This window comes from Exophiala viscosa (genome assembly GCF_022695815.1).
Source record: "Exophiala viscosa unplaced genomic scaffold EDD37scaffold_12, whole genome shotgun sequence".
Taxonomy (NCBI): domain Eukaryota; kingdom Fungi; phylum Ascomycota; class Eurotiomycetes; order Chaetothyriales; family Herpotrichiellaceae; genus Exophiala; species Exophiala viscosa.
The window spans coordinates 99,162-122,736 of NW_026944364.1; the positions used below are offsets into that span (position 1 = coordinate 99,162).

The 23,575-nt window shown below is 51.5% G+C and overlaps 9 protein-coding genes across 9 annotated transcripts; 3 read left to right on the forward strand and 6 right to left on the reverse strand.

Annotated features, from left to right (window-relative positions):
- Nucleotides 1–15: 15 nt before the first annotated feature.
- EDD37DRAFT_640228 (DNA-directed RNA polymerase II subunit RPB2) lies at nt 16–4,429 on the reverse strand. Its single transcript, XM_062817223.1, has one exon. The coding sequence runs from the start codon at nt 4,395–4,397 to the stop codon at nt 510–512; it is 3,888 nt and encodes a 1,295-aa protein (XP_062666366.1). The 5' UTR covers nt 4,398–4,429; the 3' UTR covers nt 16–509.
- An 827-nt stretch (nt 4,430–5,256) lies between these two features.
- On the forward strand, nt 5,257–5,783 carry EDD37DRAFT_153187 (Mss4-like protein). The gene is made up of 2 exons (XM_062809678.1): nt 5,257–5,528; nt 5,591–5,783. The coding sequence occupies exons 1-2, from the start codon at nt 5,342–5,344 to the stop codon at nt 5,719–5,721; spliced, it is 318 nt and encodes a 105-aa protein (XP_062666367.1). The 5' UTR covers nt 5,257–5,341; the 3' UTR covers nt 5,722–5,783.
- Nucleotides 5,784–6,262: 479 nt separating this feature from the next.
- On the reverse strand, nt 6,263–8,593 carry EDD37DRAFT_153222 (3-oxoacyl-reductase). Its single transcript, XM_062809679.1, has one exon. It carries the CDS (start codon nt 8,243–8,245, stop codon nt 6,419–6,421), a length of 1,827 nt encoding a protein of 608 aa, XP_062666368.1. The 5' UTR covers nt 8,246–8,593; the 3' UTR covers nt 6,263–6,418.
- On the reverse strand, nt 8,594–10,550 carry EDD37DRAFT_153165 (glucose repression regulatory protein TUP1). The gene is made up of 3 exons (XM_062809677.1): nt 10,452–10,550; nt 10,299–10,383; nt 8,594–10,211 (listed from the first exon to the last, which is right to left on the reverse strand). Exons 1-3 carry the CDS (start codon nt 10,519–10,521, stop codon nt 8,942–8,944), a joined length of 1,425 nt encoding a protein of 474 aa, XP_062666369.1. The 5' UTR covers nt 10,522–10,550; the 3' UTR covers nt 8,594–8,941.
- Nucleotides 10,551–11,548: 998 nt separating this feature from the next.
- On the forward strand, nt 11,549–16,957 carry EDD37DRAFT_612703 (DNA-directed RNA polymerase II subunit RPB1; the record flags this gene model as incomplete). The annotated part of the gene is made up of 3 exons (XM_062815383.1): nt 11,549–11,676; nt 11,740–11,968; nt 12,029–16,957. 3 exons carry the CDS (start codon nt 11,549–11,551, stop codon nt 16,955–16,957), a joined length of 5,286 nt encoding a protein of 1,761 aa, XP_062666370.1.
- Nucleotides 16,958–18,267: 1,310 nt separating this feature from the next.
- On the reverse strand, nt 18,268–19,277 carry EDD37DRAFT_153384 (kinase binding protein CGI-121-domain-containing protein). Its single transcript, XM_062809681.1, has 3 exons — nt 18,861–19,277; nt 18,682–18,804; nt 18,268–18,634 (listed from the first exon to the last, which is right to left on the reverse strand). Exons 1-3 carry the CDS (start codon nt 19,008–19,010, stop codon nt 18,287–18,289), a joined length of 621 nt encoding a protein of 206 aa, XP_062666371.1. The 5' UTR covers nt 19,011–19,277; the 3' UTR covers nt 18,268–18,286.
- Nucleotides 19,278–19,517: 240 nt separating this feature from the next.
- On the reverse strand, nt 19,518–22,020 carry EDD37DRAFT_659586 (uncharacterized protein; the record flags this gene model as incomplete). Its single annotated transcript, XM_062819050.1, has 3 exons — nt 19,518–21,207; nt 21,530–21,787; nt 21,983–22,020. 3 exons carry the CDS (start codon nt 22,018–22,020, stop codon nt 19,518–19,520), a joined length of 1,986 nt encoding a protein of 661 aa, XP_062666372.1.
- A 1-nt stretch (nt 22,021) lies between these two features.
- Nucleotides 22,022–22,820, reverse strand: EDD37DRAFT_155456 (uncharacterized protein). Its single transcript, XM_062809686.1, has 2 exons — nt 22,206–22,820; nt 22,022–22,138 (listed from the first exon to the last, which is right to left on the reverse strand). The coding sequence occupies exon 1, from the start codon at nt 22,694–22,696 to the stop codon at nt 22,229–22,231; it is 468 nt and encodes a 155-aa protein (XP_062666373.1). The 5' UTR covers nt 22,697–22,820; the 3' UTR covers nt 22,022–22,138; nt 22,206–22,228.
- EDD37DRAFT_569317 (3-oxoacyl-reductase) lies at nt 22,708–23,464 on the forward strand (the record flags this gene model as incomplete). The annotated part of the gene is made up of 2 exons (XM_062814219.1): nt 22,708–22,785; nt 22,841–23,464. The coding sequence occupies 2 exons, from the start codon at nt 22,708–22,710 to the stop codon at nt 23,462–23,464; spliced, it is 702 nt and encodes a 233-aa protein (XP_062666374.1).
- Between the last annotated feature and the right edge of the window lie 111 nt (nt 23,465–23,575).

Below are 23,575 nucleotides of genomic sequence, written 5' to 3' on the forward strand. Positions count from 1 at the left end.
TCCAGGAAAAGCGGCGCTGTTTGGCCAGTGTCGCATCTCAAGTTCAAATAGGTGCTATTTCTTATTGTCATCTCGGAGTCCTTCGCACACAACGATAGAGCCTTGGCCTTTGTCAGAATGGAGGTCATCGGCTCTAAAAGAATCATTTTCTCTAGCTTAGCGTCCTGCAAGTTCTTCTAAGAATGCAGCTCTGGGATATAATACAACGCGCTGAAAACTTTCACAGACACCAAGCCCCGCCCCTTTTCCCTTCTGACTCCGCATTGGTAGCGAATGCACGCTTAAGGTGGAATACATGATGATGTTTTGGTAATAGTGGAAGGGAAAGCATTTCTCTCGCCATGTGGCCATGCCCACCGATATCAACTTTTGTCTCCCCTTTCCTTCCAGGAATGGTAAAGAGGTCAATCATCCTCATCAGCATGTTGTTCACGTTCCCTCTTGACCCTACCCTCTCGAGCCTCTCTTGCAGCCGCAGCAGCAGCGACAGCAGCATCTCGAGCGCGTTCCTAACGACTTCTCTTGGTGTACAGCCGGGCGGCGATGTTCATGCTCCAAAGCTCTTGGAACAAAAGCTTGGCCGCATAGGGGATATGGATCTGACTGATCTTGTTCTTGTTGTTGCAATTCTTGCACTCAAAAGTGTTCTTCTTGAGCTTGGCGATGACCGTCATCAACCCGCAGATGTCGCATACATGCACTCTGAACGGATCCGAGACATCGAACAGGCGCTCCTTCAAGAACGAACTGGCGCCGTGGGCAATCATGCAATCGCGCTCCATTTCTCCGAAACGTAGACCACCGTCTCGTGCACGACCTTCGACAGGCTGGCGGGTGAGAATCTGTGTAGGACCACGAGCCCGAGAGTGGATCTTGTCGTCGACCATGTGCCGCAGTCGCTGGTAGTACGTTGGGCCAAGGAAGACCTGGGCCACCATCTTGCGGCCCGTGTGGCCGTTGTACATCACCTCGAAACCGCGGGACTGGTAGCCCATTCTGCGGAGGATGTCCGAGATCTGGGTGACGGTGACCTTAGTGAAAGGCGTGGCGTCGCCTTCATCACCACGGAGTGTGGCGACCTTGGACAATTGACACTCGATCAAATGGGCAATAGTCATTCGAGAGGGAATGGCGTGAGGGTTGATGATCAGATCAGGTACGATACCTTCTCTGCTGAAAGGCATGTCTTCGTGACGGTATGTGATACCAATAGTACCCTTTTGACCGTGCCGGGATGCGAATTTGTCGCCGATCTGAGGAACCTTGGTTGTTCGCACTCGGACCTTGGCAAAGCGGTGGCCCTCCGCAGTGGTAGTAAGCATGACTTGATCGACAATGCCTGACTCTGTCGATCGAAGTGGTGTTGACACGTCGCGCTTGATGTGCTGTTTCTGTCTTTGGCCAAGCTCTTCGGCGTCGGGCGCCATAGGTGCTGTCTTGCCCATGATAATATCTTCACCACTGACACGGACTCCAGGAGCGACGATACCATCATCGTCTATCTTGTCGTATGTACCATGCTTGAGACGGAGAGTATCCGATCTCAAAGGCTTTTCAAATTGTTCGACGACTGAGTGTCCGACACTCTTTTCTTGATCTTGATAGGCACGGTAGAACAGCGACCTGAAAAGACCACGATCGATCGAACTCTGGTTCATAATGACGGAATCTTCCTGGTTGTAACCCGAGTAGACTGCGATTGCCACGATAGCGTTCTGTCCGGCTGGAAGTTCTCGGAACTTCAAGTAGTCCATAGACATTGTTCTGGCTAGAGGTTTCTGGGGATAGTAAAGAATGTTCGACATCGTCTCCATGCGCTGGTCGAAGTTTGTGAGGAAAACACCCATGGCTTGCTTACCCATAGCCGACTGGTAAGTGTTACGTGGTGATTGGTTGTGGTCGGGGAAGGGGATGATGCTTGCGCACACACCCAGAATCATACTTGGATGGATCTCGCAGTGAGTGAAGGTATGGGAGAAAGGATTGAGGAGAGGGTCGTTCCTGCTGAGCGGATCTTCCTCGCCCTCGATCTCCATACCTAGCCATCTCGCTTTCGAGTCGGCCAATGCCTCGGGCGTCATGACTAACATGGCAGTCTCTTCTTCTTCAGCGTCAAGATATTCCACTACACCAGATTCGAGGAGGTCTTGCCAGCCATAAGGCTTGACTTCGTCGTTGAACTGGAAGCCACTTTCTTTCAAGTACGCTGTTTGATCGAGCTTGTTGACGTGCTCTTTGTTCAAGACGAGGTTTCCAACATTCTCGGACGACCGATCTGTCTCGACGACGAACAAGGGACGGACGATTCTTCCGGAATCACCAGAGATCTTGAACTCTTTTTCACGGATGTCCCAGACCAGACTGACCTGAGAATCGAAAACAGCTTTCCTTCGGAGTTTGCGCAGGTCATCGACGAGACGCTTGGGATCTCGCAGGACGACTGCGAACCACACGCCATCCACAAAAACTTTGGTAGCTTGAGGATTTAAGCGAGGCTCCCAGTCTTCCAAGGCTTCCACATGTTTCGTTAAGACGTAGTTGACCAGAGGCCCGGTTTCGTAGGAGTTCGTAACCATGGACATTAGTGACAGATTCTTGACCAGACCACAGGCTTGTCCTTCAGGCGTTTCAGCCGGACATACATAACCCCAGTGAGTATTGTGTAATTGACGAGGCTTAGCGATTTTACCTTCTCGACCAATGGGTGCATTGGTTCGACGAAGATGTGAGAGGGTTGAGGCGAAGGTATAACGACTGAGCACTTGAGACACGCCAGCTTTGGCCTTGTCAAGTTTCTTTTGGTCACCCCAATTACCAGTGGCCAAAGAGTACTTCAATCCACTGGTGACGATCGGATGCTTGAATCCGGCCATCACATTGATGGGCTGGCCTGATTCGACGCGCTTCTGCATGTAGCGGTAGAAGTCCTTGGTCGCTTTGTCAAATTGCAGACGGAAGAGATTGGTCATTAGTGGTCCAGCCAGGTCCAATCGCTTCTTGCCAAGATGATCTCGATCATCTGGTTCTGCGCGTCCAAGAGCACATTTCAACAGGCGGTTGACCATGTAGCCAAGGAAGAAGGCTTTTCTCGCAGTAGCATCGGGACCTTGTCCGATATGTGGTAGGAACTCCTTCTGCAGGATGTCCGTAGCATGTTTCTGTCGTTCATGGGCCTTCAACGTCGGAACATTACCACGACGAGCAATGAAGTCTCTTGCGAGATCAGCGCCCTGTATAGCTTGACCCTCCTGAAGCGAGCCCATCAACATATCCATCATTTCTTTGTCACTTTGATCGAAGCAGATCTTCTCCAAGATATCTGCATCAGAGACGATATCCAAGGCTCGGAACACTATCACGAGCGGTATGTCTGCTTTGACGTAGGGTAGCTGGACTCGGATGGGATTATCGATCTTGGTACCTTCGGGACCATCGACTCTGCGGAAAAGTTTTACCGTGCATTGGGACATCATCCGAGCGCCACGGTCAATGACTGATCTGATTTCGGCAAGATGTGTGAATGGAGCCGGTGCAGCCTTCTGGAAGACCTGCACGATATTGCCGGCACTTCGTTCTTGAGCAATGAGCACCTTTTCACTGCCGTTGATGATGAAGTAGCCACCCTGGTCGTACGGACATTCTCCCCAAGCGAACAGATCTTTATCGCTTTGAAATCTGTCGCTCATGAGATGGCAGGTCATACTTCTGACCATGATCGGTATCTTCCCTATGTATACCTCTTTCTCCACTCCCTCGTCCTCTTCTGGTTCTGTGCTCTCACGCCAAAACAGCTCGGTGCCATCATCTTTCATCACGCCTTGATCTACACCTTCATCATCCCACGGTCTCTCTTTTGCATAATATGTTTTCTTCGTCATTTTCACAAAGACGGGACTCGCGTAGGTAAGACTTCGTAGTCGGGCTTCGTGAGGCATACAGTCGGTAGTAACGCCGTCGCCTTCAACCATGTTGGGTTTGCTGAGCGTAACTTTCCCAAACTTGACTTCGTGTCTCTTGATGACCACTGGATTCGGATCATCGTCGTCAACATTTTGCGCATGATCGAGCGTAACGCCTCCCTTTTCGTTGACCAAATCTTGTAGCCCGGATCTCATGAAATGGTTGAAAGAGTCGATTTGCATGGACGCGAGTTTCTTAATGTCAAAGAACGAACTGATGACTTTCCAGCAGTCTTCAGAAGTGATGTCCTGGTCGGCGGCAGCCTCATCCCCATAGTAGCCATCGGCCTCTTCGTAATCTGCCATGATGGGCGACCGGCTACCGTGAGTGAGAAGAGGATGAAGTTGTCCAGATGTCCTGGAAACTTTTGGTTTGGGTTGCCTCCTGCGCGCGACTCGGACTTGAATAAGCGCAGGCAGGCGGCGAGAAGGGGCCATTCCCGGTCTTGGCAGGTTTGGCAGGTTTTCACGTGATCATCCATGCAGTGAGCCTCTTTGCGTCGTCTGACACGGAGTACATCGACGATACAACTTCGAATTCCAGCAGGTTCACAACAGAGGATACCTTGACTGCAACTCAGTAGGACTGTACCGTACAGCTGATGGCATCCCTCCTGTCAACGGCCAGCGCTATATCGTTCTGTGTGAAGGCTTCCGAGATGACAATAAACATGGTATGTCGTTGAATACGACCAGCCACATCAGTCAGACTGGGCCACTTCTGCTGGAAACAGGCTCGCCATGCAGGGACAGAGGACAAAATTCGAATTGTGGCCTAGACACAGACTTAGCCTTGCTTCAACAGTCTCACGTTCACTTCGGGCATCGTGCGTGAAGCCGTGCATAGACTTAAGTGCGTGTCTGACTACAGCAAGTTCCACGCAATTCAATGCGAGTCCGGCGCAAGAACCCCCAAAATGTCCTCTCTGCCTGCCTTACACACATTGCATTTGGCGTCGTACGCCAGCAGCATCCGTACCCCTTCCAAGTGAAGAGTCGGTAGGTCTTGTTGACTCCACCAAGCACGACATCTCATGTGGCGGTCTCTCGTCCCAAAGTGCCTTCAATTCCGATGGTACATTCGGCCAATCTTCCGATGACAACGCTCTCTCTACGGCCCTCCGAAAGTTCTCCTACGTGCGTACACACTATCGTGGTAAGAATGCTAGCCAATGGCAGTGGGAGTGGGACGTTCAGACCCCGAACCGTTGATGTATACCTCATGCAGGATGTTTCACTACCCAGGTAGTAGCGCTTACACCGATCTTACGTTAACACGGGATGGCTATTGGCGCCCAGGAGCTGACCTGGTACTGCCAGCGGATCCCTGACTATATAAAGGAGCGGTGTCCGCAGAGTGCCTCTATCTGCTAGGTAGAAGTATGCATTCCGACTTCAGGACCAATTTGACACTCAGACACAGTCGATACATCTGGTTCCTATCCCACCCCACAATGCAAGGTCATTGCAACTGCGGATCGGTGACCGTTGAGGTCAATGTTCCCCCAAACAACGAACACAAGGGCTTTGTCTGTCACTGTCGGAATTGCCAGAAGTCCAGCGGCGCAGGTGCGTTGATTGATATTGTCACATCCTGGAGGTTGTGACAGGGAACTGATGTAGCGTCAAAGGTGGTGCCTATCTCTTAATGCTTCCTCTGTCGGACATCACCTTCAACGGACCTATAAAGCACTATCTGGACACAAACACCAACAGCGGGCGTGCGGTCCATCGCCATTTCTGTGAGACATGCGGCTCGTAAGTTGAAAGGCTCGACCGCAAAGACCCGGAAGCTAAAATAGGCGGCCTTGCAGGCCACTCTATGGACTCCTCAAGGAGATGATGCCTGGCACGGCTCGTGAGAACAACCGCTGAAACGCTGGAATTTGTGACTGATCCCTTTCCTGATACAGTGGTGAGGACGACGTTGTTCGATGAGTTCAAAGAGTCGCCGCCGATTCCAAATATGGAGTTGTATGTGAAAGATCGATGGTCTTGGGACCAAACCCTTCCTGGTGCCCAACAGTGTTCGGCAAATCCATGAAGCAATGACTTCCCGCCCTTTGCGTTGTGGAGGAAGAAGCCCCGGGCTTCAAGAGCATGAAGAAGAGGTTGGGACTCTTTCGACGCTTCGAGTTCAAGTAGCATGTTCCATCCTCATCCCAACATGCAAGCGGACGACGCTGCCGCCAACGCTGGTCTGGCCTGTAAGGCCGTGGCGTTGAAGTATGACTCTGGCGGGGACGTTGTGAGCGACTCCCTCCCTCGCCCAACTCGAGCTTGAAGGTCGATTGATGGGGATCTGGGATGGGATGGAATGCCGTGGACGTCAAGGACATGGTGTGGGCAGAAAGAAGGGGGTGTTCTTTGAAGAATGGGTATCATATTATGTATTATCAAATGTCATACATTTGTTGCTGGACCCGGTTAGCTCTTTTGTAACCGTGAAACATTGACATTCATTGCTCAACGCACAATAGCAATGCTTCGAGCATCTCTTCCGTGGCTTTTGCCTCGGCGCTTGCACCTGAATCCATCCCGTCAAGCTGGTCTCGCAGGCTGCGCTCGAGGACTTTCAATCCATCCTCCCCCATAAGGACGGCGATTGTCTGCCGGGCCCCATTATCCTCCGCCACCAACCAACTAAGTATCAATTCGAGAGCTTGTAGGGAGAACAGGCCGGCATCAAGCCGCCGAGACAGCCACTCGTCAGCATGCTCTTCCACGTCTGCAGCGTCCATCTCGTCTCGCTCCTTCTGGATCTGAGTGTCAGTCTTGACAAGCCTGGTCTTGTACTCTCGCCGCAATTCGACAAGCTTGAGTATCTTTTCATAATCGTTCTCGACGAACTTCGCCAGTGTTCGTATCCGTTCGGCAGATCCGCCCGGAAGATATCTCAACAGGCTGGCGAGGATACCGATTAGATGCTCGATCAGGATTCGTTCGATTTTCTGACTTTTCATGAGCATGCCGAAAATCGTCTTGAGTCCGGCAGCATCGACCAGTCGCATTGAGACCGCGATAGCGTTACCCCCACTCAGCGCGTGGTCAAGAACACGTAGTGCTCGTGCTTTGGCGAGTCGTGCTTCTCTTAGCATGATCAAACACAGTTCGACACCCTCTCCCTCGACGAATTTCTCGCCGGCGAGTTTTTCCTCGACACAGCAAGCCAAGCAGTCGAATAGGTTCTCCGCAAATTCTTCTTCGTCAGAGTCCTTCTCCGGGTCCCTCTTGCGATATATGCTCAACAATTCGAGAAGGGCGTCAACACCCTCTTTCTGGGCAAAGCGGTCTCGATTGCCTCTGTTGCTCTGCAGCAATATGGCAAGAATCTCTGCTGAATATTGTCGGTTTTGTCCAACCTTGCCACGGGCGTTAGTGTCGGCTCTCTTGATCCTCGCCAGCAGCCATTGCACTAGCGTGTCTTTGGATCCCACGACTTCCAAGTTCTCGGTATCAGACAGAATGTTCTCTAATACATTGAGGACATGGTAGACTCCGGATCGGTCCGTCTCGTTGTTTTCGTCAAGCCGGCCCAGATTGCTGGCCAGAAGATCTACCACGTCGCTCTTAATCATGGCCTGCACTAGGATTTTCCATTGATCTTCGTTCGTGGCGGAATCCTCATCTGTGAGTTCTGCAAGCAGTTCGCTAATTGCGATTGCGATGTCGGTGTTCTCGTGCGCAAGCAGACCAACCAGACTGCCTGCGCAGCCCAGTTTGACAAACTCCTCGTACAATTCGCCGTGTTCGCTCAGCAGGCTGAGGCCTTTTATCTCCCCATCCAAGTCAGCCTCGCTGCCCACGAACTTCATGGGGTCGCTCTCGTATTTGGCGCGCAGTTCGGCGTTCTTGTTGATCTTTCGCTCGAAATTGATGGCGGTTCGGCGAAGCCAGGGTGAGTCAATCTTCTCCTCCACCTCTCCGTCTTCATTCTTTTCGATATAGTCGATGACTTCGCGTTCCTGCTTGGTCACTCCTCCGCCAAAGAACCGCCCCTCTTCATCGTCCCCGTCTTCGTCCTCTAGATCCTCGGATGGCAGCGCCGGCCCGGCTTCGACGTCTTCTTCATCGAGGACTTCGTCTTGTACGAATGCCGCTTTACTGCCGGAACCGTTGGACACTGAAGACTCACGCGTCCCGTTGCTCGAACTGCGTGGGGAAGAGCCGTCGGTCAATTTGGAGGATTTGTTGGAGAGAGTGTGGGAGAAGGCCGCGGTTGGGTCTTGAAGTTTCCGTTTCCCACCAGCACCAGGCCTGCGGAAGAGGTCGTCAACAGAAGTCATCTTCGCAAGGAGACAGACGTCTCAAGACATCTTTTCGTTTGGTCAAGAATGCAGACCCAATGGCTGCAGGAAAAATGGAACGCAAAGAGTGTAACGATCCAAAACACTTGGAACCGTTCGGGATGTTTCGGTCATTCAAATTTCTTGCTCGGAGGACTTTCCTGGTTCGAGCCGCGGAGAAACGTCGGTAAACTTTGGCTTCGTCACCTCTTCAGCCGCCGTCCTTCAATAAGCGCTTGTACAATGAGTTTGTTGCCGGAAGCACTTCATATGATACGATACGATATATGATGGTTTAGTGCGAGGCTAGCAGACCACTGAGACCGCGCCTCGCAAACCTAGGACAACATGTAGAAGGAGGTGTCAACCAAAGATGGAAGCCTATCTGGTGAATCATACATTGGTCATTGCTCACTCACGCATATGCGTACTAATCGACGGAACTGCCGGAACCCGCCACTGTGATAGACGATCCCATACGGCAGCATGGATGCGCCTAAGGAGGGAAGAGCAGGCGAAGTACTAGTGCCATTGGGCTCATGTGAAAAGAACTGAAGGCGTTCTTCCATGCCATTATGGTTCATCATACCAGACATCCTCCATGCCGACCACTCCTCCACTTCCTGGTTCTCCTTTTAGCCGTCAGAGAGCAAGCTCATCTGCTTCATGCACAATGTCCAAGCTCGGCCGGCGACACTAATACTTCCGCTTGCGAACACTCTTTGCAACCTCATCAGCTTCACCTTCATACTCCTTGCCTTCGTGATAGTCTTTCTTTCGCATCGTCCCCACTCCCATACGTACTAGCTCCTGATCATCTTCGTCGCTATCCTCGACATTGTACAGCATCGGCAGCACAAAACTTTCTTCATCGCCCATCTTTCTTTCCACAGTCAAAACATCGACGACTTCGTCCTCTCGATCGAGTCGTCGTTTCTGGTGCTCCTCTTGTGGATACGTGTCGAACTCATCCTCGCGCTCAACGTATTCCACATTTTCCGTTACCTCGGTGAAATCAGGCGCCAGCGCCGACCACTTTTGTTGTGGCTCGATGCCCCAGATCTGGATACTCCCCGTTTCGATGCTTGTGCATGCTAGCATCGGACGTGCTGGATGCCATTCAATAATGGCGGGCTCCTCGCGGTTTTCCAGGATTCGCAGGAGTGAATTAGTGCGTAATTCCCAAATGTAGATATCTTTCTTCATGTAGGTGGATGCAGTGACATAGTCGGCAATGCCTGTGGAGGACGAATGGCTGAACGCGCAATGGTTCCACCGCAGACGATTGACCAGATCTTGGAATTTGTGTTCGGTAGTGAGAACAATGTTCTCAGCCAAAGTCGCTGGGTCGGGCTGGTCTTCTTCACTGGTGGGTTCGAAGGGTGGTGCAGTAGATGGCGTGATTAGTGATAAGTCGGGTAGGTTCATTGTGCGGATGATTCGGTCGGTGCTGTTGGCCAGGAGTTGGCGGCCATTGGATGTGAGGCGGAGCAAAGAAACGAGGCCGGGGGACACTTTGCTGGAATGGATGATTTTTCGTGATTCAGTCTCGAGGATGTTGATGTAGCCCTTGGATGTGCCGGTGATGATGTGGTTGCCAAGTATGGAGAAGATGGCGGATGTGGTGGCTTGTTTGTTCTCGGAACGCGGAATGTTGTCGCTCAACGGCGTGGTAGGCAAAATCTTCTTGATGGGTTCAGAATTGGTGATGTCCACAAGGTATGGTCGGTCTTCGAACAGTGAGGCGACGAACAGATTGTGGTTATAAGGGTGCAGTTCGGCGGTGTAAATCGGTGCCTCGAATTTCACCGTGCGTATTCGTTGTTGGGTCTGTAGATCCCAGAGACAGGCGCGGCAGTCTTGTGATGAAGTGAGCAGGTAACGCCCATCCCTTGACCAGCTCAGACTTTGAATCTGTTTCCAGTGGCCATGGAGTTTCATGGCCACACCGAAAGTCTCCATGTCCCTAGACGAGGTCAGTACGTTCTTGGCAACCAGTTCGCTGGAAATGAGGACAGTGTAGAAAGGGTTATAAGATACACAGTTCACTTACCATATGACGACCTTGCCATCGACTCTACCTGACGCGAGGTAGTCGCCTTTGCGACTGAAGCGGAGGGTGGTGGCATGGCCACATCCTGGTATGGTCAGTCTCTTAGGCTCATATTTTCGCTGCCGTGAGCATTGGCGCATCCGAGCTACGTACTGAGATCATTTGTGAGCGCGTCTGGAGAGTCTTGGGCTAGTTGAAAGGGGTCTATTAGTGCCAAATTCATGATGTGATTGTGATGTGGAAAATGCCTACGGATGCCATAGCGAAGAAATGTTGATAGAAGTCGCATGTTTCCGAATCGGTCCTTAGCGCCGCCTCACCCCTTACTGTTGCTGAGTCTGGATTCGAGGCATGGACAGATACAGCTTACGACCATGGAAAAGCACAAGGAAAAGAGGCCCAGATGGCCTAGATGGATCTCAATTATTTGTTTATATAGACTGTTATTTGTTTCGCGCACTAGGATGTTAATGTGAATGAATACCGCCTGCATTCAACGCAATCATAAAACACCAAGGCCTTCTTCCGCCGTCCTGCCTCTATTGCAAGGTTATGGATTCACATGGCACAGTCGACGGTAGTACCATATTGTGCAGTTCACTGACTGGATCCAGCAAAATCGAACTGTGAGAATGAGTCAAGCAGCAGTGAGATAGTCATTGTTTGACAAAGCGGATATATGCATCCGGTTCCTTTGTCTTCTTACGCCAAGGCCATTGTGCATGCTTTGGGAAGCAGCCACATCTCAAACATGTCGAAGATACTCTGTGATACTCATTGTCATGTTCCCTGCACATTGTGAAAAACATGAAGCATTGACTCATTCTAAGCAGGCAGTTGTTGTTGCGGCTCAAATGAAGGCAAATCTGGTCTGATATTGGCTAAACCTGTTTTGGCTTGGCGTTTGTTGGCGCCTGCGCTCTCCCTACATTGCTCTCAAAAATTCATCTGCCACCTCATACCAACTTCATCCTCTTCCCTCATCACCTTCCCTCCCCAATCATCTCGACTCGGCCGCGCTCACGAAATTACACGTCCCAGACGTCGAGTCGATCAGGAATCAGGAAGTTTCGGGTCAAAAATACGAGTATTGGTGGAGCGCGCAGCTGGCGAAGAGCGCATTGTTTTGGGTGGCCCGAGTGGGCGAAAGGTCGTTCTTGACCACATCGCGTAGCCATTTGCGCAGGCACTGCGATCATCGACGATCGTCCTGAAAAGTATCATCGCCTTCCAAGGATACACGAGCGATCATGGCGAGTCTCAATTTTCCCTACTCGAGCGCGCCTCTGCGCACCGTCGAGGAGATCCAATTTGGCCTGTTCTCGGCCAAAGAAACCGAACGCCTGGCGGTCATCGACATCGAATATCCTGAGACGATGTATGTAGAGAATAGAAAGACACATCCCATCGTGAATTGAAGTTTCTAACCTTTTGATACCAGGGATGAGCAACGCCTCAGACCTCGCGAAAAAGGTCCGAACGATCCTCATCTCGGAACAATCGATCGCAACTTCAGATGCAGTACTTGTGAAGAGAACATGGCTGAGTGTCCTGGCCACTTCGGTGCCATCAAGCTTGCTACTCCAGTATATCATTATGGCTTCATGACAAAGGTCAAGAAGATTCTGGAGACGGTCTGCCACAACTGTGGCAAAATCAAGGCACTTGATGTCAGTTGCTCTGCAATAGATGTGAATGCTTGTTCAATTGCTAACCACAGCTAAACACAGACTGAAGAGTTTCGACATGCAGTTTCTCTACGTGATCGAAAGCGACGTTTCGATGCAGTGTGGCGGTTGAGCAAACCTCGCCTCATCTGCGAAGCAGACCCTCCCGAAGAACCGGATCAACCTCTCAAAGGTGCCCTCCAACCCAAGCATGGCGGCTGCGGTAACAAGCAGCCAGAGATACGGAGACAGGGACTGTCATTGTGGGCTTCATGGAAACAAGAGAAAAGCGAGGACGGTGAAGATAACACACCTGAAAAGAAACGAATCTTCCCCCAGGATGCCCTCAACACTTTCCGCACTCTGACTGACGAAACTCTGGAAATGATGGGTCTCAGTCTCGATTACGCCCGGCCAGAGTGGATGATCTTGTCTGCGCTCCCTGTTCCTCCTCCACCTGTGCGTCCCAGCATCAGTGTGGATGGCAGCGGGCAAGGATCACGTGGTGAAGATGATCTTACCTTCAAGCTCGGCGATATTATTCGAGCCAACCAAGCGGTTCTGCGTACTGAGGTTGACGGCACACCAGACCATATCAAAGTGGATCTGTGCGATCTCTTGCAGTATCACATCGCCACGTATATGGACAACGAGATTGCTGGGCTGGAGAAGGCGCAACACAAGAGTGGCCGGCCGATCAAGTCACTCCGTGCTCGTCTCAAGGGCAAAGAAGGTCGACTGCGTCAGAACCTCATGGGTAAACGTGTCGACTTTTCGGCTCGTACTGTCATCACTGGCGACCCAAATCTGTCTCTTGATGAAGTCGGCGTTCCTCGCAGCATCGCACGTACACTGACATTCCCTGAGACTGTCACACCGTTCAATCTTGACAAGTTGAAGCGGCTTGTGGCAAATGGTCCAAACGAGCATCCTGGTGCCCGATATGTGATTCGAGACACTGGTGAACGTATCGATCTGCGACATCACAAACGTGCTGGAGAGATGACTCTGCAGTATGGCTGGAAAGTCGAAAGACACATTCAAGACGGCGATGTTATCCTTTTCAACCGTCAGCCTTCCCTGCACAAGGAATCTATGATGGGTCACCGCGTCCGCGTGATGCCTTACTCGACGTTTCGACTCAACCTCTCAGTTACAACACCGTACAACGCAGACTTCGACGGAGACGAAATGAACTTACACGTTCCTCAGAGTGAGGAGTCCAGAGCTGAGCTCGCCAATCTTTGCATGGTTCCCCTCAACATTGTCTCCCCGCAGCGCAATGGTCCCTTGATGGGCATTGTCCAGGACACACTTTGCGGCATCTACAAGATCTGTCGTCGTGACATCTTCTTGAGTCGAGAGGCAGTCATGGATATCATGCTCTGGGTTCCAGATTGGGATGGGGTGATTCCTCAGCCTGCTATCATTAAGCCTACTCCTCGCTGGACAGGAAAGCAGATGATCAGTATGATACTCCCAAAAGCTCTGAACCTCGAACGACTGGACGCCAAGGACAACGCGTACTCGCCCGTAAATGACGCTGGTCTCATGGTTCTGGAAGGCAACTTGATGTTCGGCTTGTTCAGCAAGAAGTTCGTCGGCACTAGTGCTGGCGGTATCATCCACACGATTTACAACGAATTTGGGCACGAAGCAGCCATGGCTTTCTTCAACGGTGCTCAAACCGTGGTGAATTATTGGCTTCTTCACAACGGCTTCAGTATCGGCATTGGTGACACAGTGCCCGATCCTGAGACTGTCCGTCTGATCCAGAAGGCCGTCGACGATAGAAAGGCAGACGTTGACCAGCTCACAATTGCTGCGTACAAAGAAGATCTCGAACCCGCTCCTGGTATGAACGTCCGTCAGACCTTCGAAAGCAAAGTCATGAACTTCCTCAATCAAGCCCGTGATCAGGCTGGTACCGCGACCGAAAACAGCTTGAAAGATCTAAACAACGCCATTACCATGGCTCGCGCTGGCTCGAAAGGTTCCACTATCAACATTGCCCAGATGACTGCCATTGTAGGCCAACAAGCCGTCGAAGGCAAACGTATTCCGTTCGGCTTCAAGTACCGCACTCTGCCGCATTTTGCGAAGGATGATTATTCGGCGCCCTCTCGAGGTTTCGTCGAGAATTCATATCTTCGAGGTTTGACTCCCACAGAGTTCTTCTTCCACGCCATGGCTGGTCGTGAGGGTTTGATCGACACCGCTGTCAAAACCGCCGAGACTGGCTACATTCAACGTCGTCTGGTCAAGGCACTGGAAGAGGTGACTGTCAGATACGATTCGACTGTGCGAGATTCGCGCGGCAATGTTGTCCAATTCATCTACGGAGAAGACGGCCTTGATGGTGGCCACATTGAGAACCAGAAGGTTGACATTATCACAATGTCAGACAAGGCTTTCAACCAGCGATATGCTGTTGATCTCATGAGTGGCGACGTCTCCATGTGGAGAGGCAAACTGCTGCAGGCCAGAGAGCTGCAGGGCGATACTGAGTTGCAAGAGATGTTCGACGAGGAGCTCGAAGCTCTTCGGGAGGGTCGAGATTTCCTTAGAAAGATGGGCAAGGGAACCGAGGACTCCATGCAGCTGCCCATGAACGTTGCACGCATCATCGATCAGGCGCAGAAAAACTTCAAGATCCGTCGTGGCGACAAGACCGACCTTGACCCTCGACACGCGCTTACCTCTGTCAATCAGTTGATGGAGCGCCTCACAGTGGTACGTGGAGATGACCCCATCTCCAAGGAGGCACAGTTCAATGCCACGCTGCTCATCAAAGCACAGCTGCGTTCGCGTCTCGCGTACAAGCGGCTTGTTCTTGAGCACGGTCTCAACCGACTGGCATTTGACAATATCATTGGTGGTGTCGAGAGTCGCTTCATCGCCGCGCATGCAAACCCTGGCGAAATGGTCGGTGTCTTGGCTGCACAATCTATTGGTGAACCTGCCACCCAGATGACCTTGAACACGTTCCATTTCACTGGTGTGTCAGCTAAGAACGTTACCCTTGGTGTCCCTCGTCTGAAGGAGATTCTGAACGTGTCACAAAACATTCGTACTCCTTCGATGACGGTTTACCAGCTTCCCGAATATACTGGTGACAAAGAAGCGGCCAAGCTGCTGCGAAGTCGGGTACAGCATACCAATCTGCGGTCCGTTGCAGAGACATGTGAGTTATGGTACGATCCGGACATTCAGAGTACAATCATCCCAGAGGATTTGGACATGGTCGAATCATACTTCATCATTCCCGAGGACACTGATACAGATCTGTCTCTCCACTCGAAATGGCTACTGCGTATCACACTCAGCCGCGCCAAGCTTTTGGACAAAGGTCTCAACATTCAAGATGTTGCTGGAAAGGTCAAGTCAACCTATGGCAAGGATCTTTCTGTCATTTTCAGCGATATCAATGCCGACGAGCAAGTCATTCGCGTCCGTCTTGTCCAGAGCTATGGCAAAGACGAGGAAGAAGAAAGAAAAGAGGATGACGAGATTCTTCGTCGCTTCCTGAACGAAATGCTTGATCATCTGACTTTCCACGGTGTTCCTGGAGTGTCTAGGGCCTTCATCGATCAGAAGAGTCGCGCTATCATCGACAAGGACAACTCGGTCTACATGGCAAGAGGTGACGAGCGCTGTAGCGAGTATGTGCTCGAGACCAGCGGTAGTTCCTTCGCGAAAGTCCTTGCGATCGAAGGAGTTGACACAAGTCGCACCTACACGAACCGCTTTACTGAAGTCTTTGAAGTGCTTGGTGTCGAGGCCACGCGCTCTGCGATTCTTCGCGAGTTGACACAAGTGTTGTCGTTCGACGGTTCTTATGTCAATGCTCGTCATTTGGGCATTCTCACCGACGTGATGACCGGTCGTGGTTATGTCATGGCTGTCACTCGTCATGGTATCAACAAATCCGACACTGGTGCTTTGATGAGGTGCTCTTTCGAACAGACAGTGGAGATCTTGCTGGAAGCCGCAGCTGCTGGTGAGCTTGATGACTGCCGTGGTGTTTCGGAGAACTTGATTCTGGGTCAACCGGCGCCTGTCGGAACTGGAACTATGGATATTCTGCTCGACCAAAACATGCTCTCCACGGTCGTCACGGACAATGCCAATCTCGGCCTTGGTGGAGCCATTGGTGTTAAGGGCGCTCAGCAATTGCTTGAAGGAGGTGCCACTCCTTACGACATGGGTTCGCCGATGCAAGACAACGCATATCTCGGCTCACCTGATTACGGTGCATCTTTCTCACCCATTGCCGCGTCCGGCTCCGAGACTCCAGGCGGGTTTACTGATTATCAACCTGGCTTTGGTGGTGCTGGAGGTTTCAGTCCTTATGGGTCACGCAGTCCCGGAGGTTACTCACCTGCAAGTCCTTTTGGTGGTACCAGCCCCGCCTCGCCGTCCTTCTCGCCTGCAGTCGGGTATTCTCCAACATCACCGATGTTCGGCGCGACAAGTCCTGGTTTTGGCCCGACGTCACCGTCCTTCTCCCCTGCCAGTCCAGCGTTTACGCCTACATCGCCTGCGTATTCGCCCACATCTCCCGGTTATCAAGCGTCGCCAACCTCTCCGAGCTACTCTCCTACGTCGCCCAATTACTCTCCGACGTCGCCCGCGTACGGATCGCCGACTTCGCCCAGCTATTCACCAACTTCACCAGCGTTCAGTCCAACCTCACCCACTTCACCAACTTCTCCTGTGTACAGTCCGACGTCACCCATGTATAGCCCAACAAGTCCAATGTATGGCGGTGCTGGCAACAAGCAGTCGCCAACATCACCAAGCTATTCGCCGACGTCACCGACTTACAGTCCCACGAGTCCAACATCGCCTACCAGCCCGCAGTACTCGCCCACAAGTCCGATGTACAACGCTTCTCCGCGAAGTCCGCAGGCTCGACCAGGGGCCATCACCAGCCCGCAATACTCTCCAAACAGTCCACAATATTCACCAACTTCACCAAAAGAGGATTAGAACCTCTTTGTATCATCAACGATTAATGTCAATCACATGCATCATCAGATGCGCGCGTGCGAAGGATGGATCCATTAAATTGACCTTCTAGCTTCTTCCGCGTTGCACCAGATGCGGCAGTGTTGTGTTATGCGTCCATTACTTCATGGTTCGGCCACAACTAAATTGCACCTTGCATGGAGGAGAGCGGTCATGCTAACCCCTATGCACTTCACTTTCCGGCCACAAATTGTTTTACAACCCAGGAAAAAAGATCGAAATCGAACATTAGCGACGGCGTTGGAGTGGCTTTACACTTGTTTTTTAAACAATCAAAATGTTATTTTGCGAGTGCTTGCATTGAAATGGAAAAGGAAAAAATATTTTCGACGAGTGAGAAAGATGAGAATGAGCTTTTCTTTTCAGAAATGAGATGCCGCATAGGAGAGAAACGAGAGGGGCATGCAGATGGGGTTGGCATCACCCGCAACGAGCTGTGAGGTGTTGCAATGCCCAACCCGGAGGCCGCTGGAAGCAACTGAGGTTGCTGGGGACGGGCACGAGGGGCGTTCTGCCTGTGTACTTTAAGATTAAAGCATAGACTGTCATCAGCTGGTGGTGGTGGAATGAGGTGAAAAGTGAACTAGGAGGCAGAGCGACTGCAAAAATGCATTGTAATTGATCACTTGTTCACCGTTGCGTATGTTGGTATGAACCATCTCATGTAGAATGCTACTGATGTGATTGTGTCAGTATCCCTGAGATTGGCTGTAGCGGTTCAGTGCATTCACCAGAGGGAGCTGCGTCACAATAAATATTCCACAGGCGGAATGGTGCTCGAAGTTTTGAGATCCCGTGGGAGGCTGCTCTTTCTGGATCTGTCCTGCCGGGCCCAAGGTTGCTTCAGGCTTTTCGTAGTCGTAGCGTAGCGAAGATGAATAGTGAATCAGCGGTCGGCTATTCTGCTCGCGACCAAAAATGTCGACAAGTTGGCAGGCCTGTTATCGTAGTACAGTCTGCGATAGACGTGGACATGCCCTTCGATGCTGCCCTGTCCTTTAATTGTTGCATTCCGACTTGCTGTAAGGCATACGAGCGATCTAAGGGCTCTCGGGCCTGTGAAGGCTTTCGAGAAGCGGCCTCGCATCTTTGCGAAGGGCTCCAGGAGTGTTGGTTCCACGGACATTTCGATCGAGTGTCGCCGCCCGCCTCGGTTCGAGAAGTGGCTGGGGTGCAGCTCTGTTATGGTAACGTTTCAAAGGTGGCATTGCGACCATGCCGATGGCAAGAGCTCCCTTGGACAGTATGCTGATATACGTTCGTCAACCGCGTGACAACGTAGTCAGAGGTTCATGTTGCGCCTCTCAGCGCCATCACCCCAAGGATTTGCGTCTCGAGATGCCTGATCGTATCGACCTCCTTGTCTTGACTCGTCGAGGTAGTACCGTTGACAGGCTTGCTGCCGCCTTTGCCTTTGCTCGTTTGGGGTGCACCGAGTTTATATACTTTGCGTAAACGATCGACGTCTGCAATCTTGCGGAACGATGCGTCGTCGAAGGCGCATTCTTTACCATGGATGTTCGATGATAGATGTTGGCTGACGCTGTCGAGAGTGACTTGTGGAGTGGTCGCGACTTTGAGAACGAGTAAGTCTTTAGTTGTTTCGCTGACGCCGAATCTGCGGAATGCTTCGCCGATCTTTTGACATTAGCAAAAACAATAATAGGGAGGTATGGTCTACGGACATTGTTGTTCGGGCTCAGGCAAAAGACGATTTCAGAGTGTACGTTCCGCGACTTGAGACGGTCGTTTATGTAGTCGTTCATGGCGCGAAATGTGGCGGCTAGAACGTGTGTCGTGGAAAGGACCTGGATGGGCGTAAGCGTCAGAATTACCTACATGGGGCGGATTCGGGGAGTCTGACCATGCTTGCATCAATGAAGGCGTATTCAAAGTCTGCGTTGCCGGCTAGAAGTTGGTCTTTGAGGAACGAGGCGTTCTCGACATCGGTGTACAGCGCGGCGAAGAGGGCCAGCTCCGGTGGCATGTGCGATAGGTGGACTGTTTCGACCATTGTACCGGAATGCACCTAGCAACGTACAATAGAAAGCGACGCGGTGCTACGCCGGGTACAAGAAGGTAGAAAGAGTGTTAATACAGGCACACCGTCGTTTTGCAAAAGATATTGTTCTTGGCACCGATGGAAGTTGTATGGCGCTGCTTTAGAGACGTCCTCAACGTCTTGCTCCCAACCGTCACATGTACATGTATACTACGATGCATGTACAAATGAGCAGAGACATGGTCATTGGAGAGGCGTTGAGACACAGTATTATCGTGACCGTTTATATTGAAATGTATGGCTTTTCACTCTAAGCTCTGAAGATCAGTGCTCCGTGTACAGCCTCGTCCAGAGACTCATCACATGTCAGACCACGGTCCAGCACAGATATCTTCTACACGCAGCTTACTCGCCTCCCATTCCCAGCTCCATGATTCAACAAGCCCCTTAAACGCCTCGCTAATCGTCTCAGAATGAATTGGTGTAGCACCACATGCCTGCCGGATCGATGCCCTGGCATCATTCATGTTTGACAGGATGTAAAACCATCATAGGCAAGCACATTCTCCCACCACCGTCATCACCTTCATTCTCCCATGCATTCTCCTTCCCCAACCATCGTCTCCAGAGGTATCCTGCAAACCCAGCATTGGAGTAGTACGAGGCACCTCTGAACACATGTTCCCCTGGACCAAACACGCTGCCCCCTTCGCCGTGGAAATAGCCATTACCATGATCCATACCAGCCCGCTTGCTGGCCTTGCTAAGGGGAGCATTGTTGAAGACCTCGTTCACGTGATTGGCAGGCCAATGTTTGTCAAAGTACACAGGAAGAGGAGCGTAGACCACCTTCAGACCGTAGTGAAGTGCAATGGATGCCGGATACATCTCGGGAAACATCGTGTGGTGATGTCGGTACGTTTCTTCATGCATAAGTTGCAAGAGACGGCGTGACAGTCGCGTTGCGGTAATGAGAGCCGCCCGGGTTGGAGGGCCGCCGCCGGTGCTGGTGTTATATCCTGTGATATCGTTTCGAAAGGCCCAGCGTGTATGCGAAGGGTCAAAGAGTGGATTGAATGTAATCAGGTCCACGATTTCGTTTGCGTCGGGCGGAATCCGCTGTGCTGGAATATCGAGAAATCCGTCCTCAGCGATTTGAGGGCCATGTATCGGGGATGTTGTGTTCTTTATAAGGCTGTTGGCAAAATTGGCGTACGAGTAATTGTGAAGTTGGGGGATGAAGAATTTCGAAGAGCGTTCCCAGCTGTATTCTGGAGGTTGCTTTTCAGCCCATGATGTGACCTGGTTCAGCAGCTCGTGATAGTGTCCCGTGACTCTGATGTCCATTTCCCATTGCCAGAAATAATCGAACTCTGGATGTCGAGACGCGAAATATTGCAAAGGGAAATGCAAAGACCGATATGCTCCGTAAATGTCCCCTCCAGAGAAGTTCTCAACGCTTTTGTTGAATGGTGGAGGGTAGATCAATTTCATCTGAGCTGTGGACCAAAGTGTGCTCATGCCTTGGAATTCTGCTGGTAGGCTGTCATTGAGGACCTGGTCGTGCAGATCCTGATCGGCCCAGATGGGAAGTTTGTCGTCCTGAACTTGTATCAGGAAATGGACGGTATACTGTCCTCCAGATGCAAGAGACAGCTCGCTGATCATGGCTCGAAGCATCATGATATGGTACTCGGTGTAGTGGAACGTGTTCCAGGTCCGAAGCACGAATGCCGTTCGCGAGGTGAGCCTCGCCGCATTCTTCTCAAGACAGCGTTGTTGCGCAAGATGCCATCTCACGCCGTCCCAATTGATGGATGGTACCTGCTCCAGTCCCTCTGTATCGCCTTCCATGTTCAGTCCGAGACCACCCTGCTCTTTAGAAGACCATGTTCCGTAAGGCGCAAAGCGGTTGATGCGATCGTAACATATGTCGTCTTTTAAGCCAAGCTCTTTCAATGATCCAAACAAGGGTTCTGGCATGCCTTGAGGTAGACCCTGGTATGTGCGAACGACTGGTGGGAGCGTTTGGCTCTCCTCGTCGATGTAGCATTGCTCCAGATAGTAAGGTAGTGGCGAGGGCAGCTCGAGAAATTCGGGCTCGTCTTGACCACCACCGTCTAAGATATCGGACGCGTTTGTATGTTGTCCAGGAACATATTGAGAAATAGGCACTATGTCTCTTCGACCGCGATAGAAGCCTTGGAGTCTGAGATTCCTGTCAGTTATGCATCCTTTTCGCCGAGCCTGTTTTCAGATAAAGTGGCACTGTCTGACTGATGTTGCTCTTCAAGTTCAAAAAATACCATTCTTTATGGTCATCTTGAAGTCCTTTGCACACAACGACATAACTTTGGTCTTCGAAGAAGGGAATCCATCAGCTCTACCGTCTACCCACATCAGTCTGGAGTCAGAATACCCGTGTCGCGGCATGCTGGACCTTGAAGTTGTATTGTAGATGTGCTTCCTCCCTGACAGTGCCGCTTTTTCTGGAAACAGGCCCGTTGCCAAAGTCATTTCGGAACACTCACCTTGGGAAATGCTCCCACCAAAAGATCTCTCTTCCACCTCGATAGCGAGACTGGCCGAGAGGAATTGCACCTCCGTCATCTGCTCGTGTCGGCACGTGGAGATGATCAATGTGGGTGAATGACCACCAGAGTCCAAGGACAGTCAAAATAGCAATAGCCGTAGCGCTGCATAGTATTTTTCTCGTTCGGAGACTCGACAGACTCAATTGGTGTCTGTGGCCCCATCGTGATCGTGGCGACCCGACGGGGCTGAGGGGACTATTGATTGAGGACTCGAAGCTGTCGTCGCGCTTCTCGATGGGGACATAAGAGTTGAAGTTGCCCTTGATGAAGCCGGAGATGTGCTGAAGCATTCCACGTGGATGGACTGAGAGGCGTCCCGCTGCGGGCTGTCGTCGTCAGCCCCGGGGAATTCTTAATTGGTGGAGGGGTCGCTGAACGATTGGTGATCACAGTGCGGGCTGCTTAGGGTCTCGCTGGGGACCAGTCATAACTGGTAGATCATGGGCCTGTCGCGGGAGAGATATTGAGCATTTCACAATGCAATGCGTCGCAAAATTGTGAAATGCGACCAGAGAAGTGATGGAGAGGAGATGAGGGTTTCTTTGGCTTTAGGTTGATTTTCTAAGTTAGCGCAACTCAGGCGGTGGTCTCTACAACGATGATTTCGACATACTGTAGCAACCAGGGGTGTACTAGTCAATGACGATAATGTTTAGCAGGATCCCGCCCAAAGGGCTTGAGATCCCCGCCCAATAGGGTCGCGTTCCAGGCGTCGAGTAGGCATTGGCCTGTATTTTGTGCTGCCCGTGCGGTTGCTCCCCCCCCTGGAGTGAAAAACCTACAGGCATCTCCCCGCTTTCCGCAAGACCATTCATGCCGCCACCTTCCTGGAATGAAGTAATGATCCTCCACCGGACCGACGGCCCATGCGAAGAACAGCTCCTTTACCAATAACAGTGGGTCTCTTTGTATTGACTCCCAGCACGTCATTTGACTACTGTCTAGGCACCCTTGCACAAGTGCTGGGGCCGGGGCCGGGGCGCCTGGTCGCATTAGTAATGCCATCTCAATCTCGGATTCCCTATCAAGCCACGGTGTGAACGAGGGCATCAATGACCTTGAGGTAAGTTCAGATAGCACTCCACAGGACAACACAACCCGCATTCGAAGCCGAGATGTCCACTGCAGTCATCACCGGAGCAAACAGCCCTGTAGGCATTGGCTTTGCCTTTGCTAAACTACTCCGTGACAAAGTCAGCATTACCCCATGAGACCAGTACCAGGCTAGATGGCACTGACTCCAGGTAGGGATACACGGTGTATGCTGTGGATAGAGACCATGGCGAAGGCTTGAAAGCTCTTGGGACGGAAGCCCATACAGCCACGCTTGATGTCACTTCCCCAGAGTCGATTCAGAAATTCAAAGAGTCGCTCGGTGACACCACTGTCGATATCTTGCTCAACGTGGCAGGCATTGCTGCAGGACCAGAAAAGGACGGCCTTACGACCAGCAACCTCGACATCCTCGAGCGTACCTTTGCAGTCAACACATTCGGAGCGCTGCTTCTCACGCAAGCCCTTTTACCGAACATTCTAAAATCTTCGAGTCCCAAGATCGGCATCGTTTCGAGCCGTGTGGGATCCATTGGCGACAACAGCACCGGTGGGCACTACGCCTACCGCGCGTCCAAGGCTGCAGTCAATTCTGTGGGCAAGAGTCTGGCCATGGATTTGAAAGACAAGGGTGTGGTAGTTATGCTTCTACATCCTGGCTTCGTGCGAACGAACATCCTTCCCAAGGACACAATGCCACCCGAAGCAGTCGAAGCGGACGAAGCTGCAAGGAAGTTGTGGGATAACATCGTTAGCAAGAAAGAGATGGGTGACACAGGCAAATTCTGGCATCGAGAAGGCTATGAACTGCCCTGGTGACAGTGGCGCTGTACCATCTTATTTACCTCGGTTACTTATCAATCATAGGGGGGTCTTCGATAATACGGCTCACAGTCGGTAACAACCCCGAATACTGAGCAATCCCCATAT

Excerpts from the sequence above, each read along its gene's own strand:
- EDD37DRAFT_640228 (XM_062817223.1), bottom strand. The coding sequence starts at position 4,397 with ATGGCCCCTTCTCGCCGCCTGCCTGCGCTTATTCAAGTCCGAGTCGCG.
- EDD37DRAFT_153187 (XM_062809678.1), top strand. The coding sequence starts at position 5,342 with ATGCATTCCGACTTCAGGACCAATTTGACACTCAGACACAGTCGATAC. Across the intron at positions 5,529-5,590 it reads CCAGAAGTCCAGCGGCGCAG|GTGGTGCCTATCTCTTAATG; the intron begins GTGCGTTGATTG and ends GTAGCGTCAAAG.
- EDD37DRAFT_153222 (XM_062809679.1), bottom strand. The coding sequence starts at position 8,245 with ATGACTTCTGTTGACGACCTCTTCCGCAGGCCTGGTGCTGGTGGGAAA.
- EDD37DRAFT_153165 (XM_062809677.1), bottom strand. The coding sequence starts at position 10,521 with ATGAATTTGGCACTAATAGACCCCTTTCAACTAGCCCAAGACTCTCCA. Across the intron at positions 10,384-10,451 it reads CGCGCTCACAAATGATCTCA|GATGTGGCCATGCCACCACC; the intron begins GTACGTAGCTCG and ends TGACCATACCAG. Across the intron at positions 10,212-10,298 it reads GATGGCAAGGTCGTCATATG|GGACATGGAGACTTTCGGTG; the intron begins GTAAGTGAACTG and ends GACCTCGTCTAG.
- EDD37DRAFT_153384 (XM_062809681.1), bottom strand. The coding sequence starts at position 19,010 with ATGGTCGAAACAGTCCACCTATCGCACATGCCACCGGAGCTGGCCCTC. Across the intron at positions 18,805-18,860 it reads CCTTCATTGATGCAAGCATG|GTCCTTTCCACGACACACGT; the intron begins GTCAGACTCCCC and ends ACGCCCATCCAG. Across the intron at positions 18,635-18,681 it reads GCCTGAGCCCGAACAACAAT|ATCGGCGAAGCATTCCGCAG; the intron begins GTCCGTAGACCA and ends TAATGTCAAAAG.
- EDD37DRAFT_155456 (XM_062809686.1), bottom strand. The coding sequence starts at position 22,696 with ATGCGGGTTGTGTTGTCCTGTGGAGTGCTATCTGAACTTACCTCAAGG.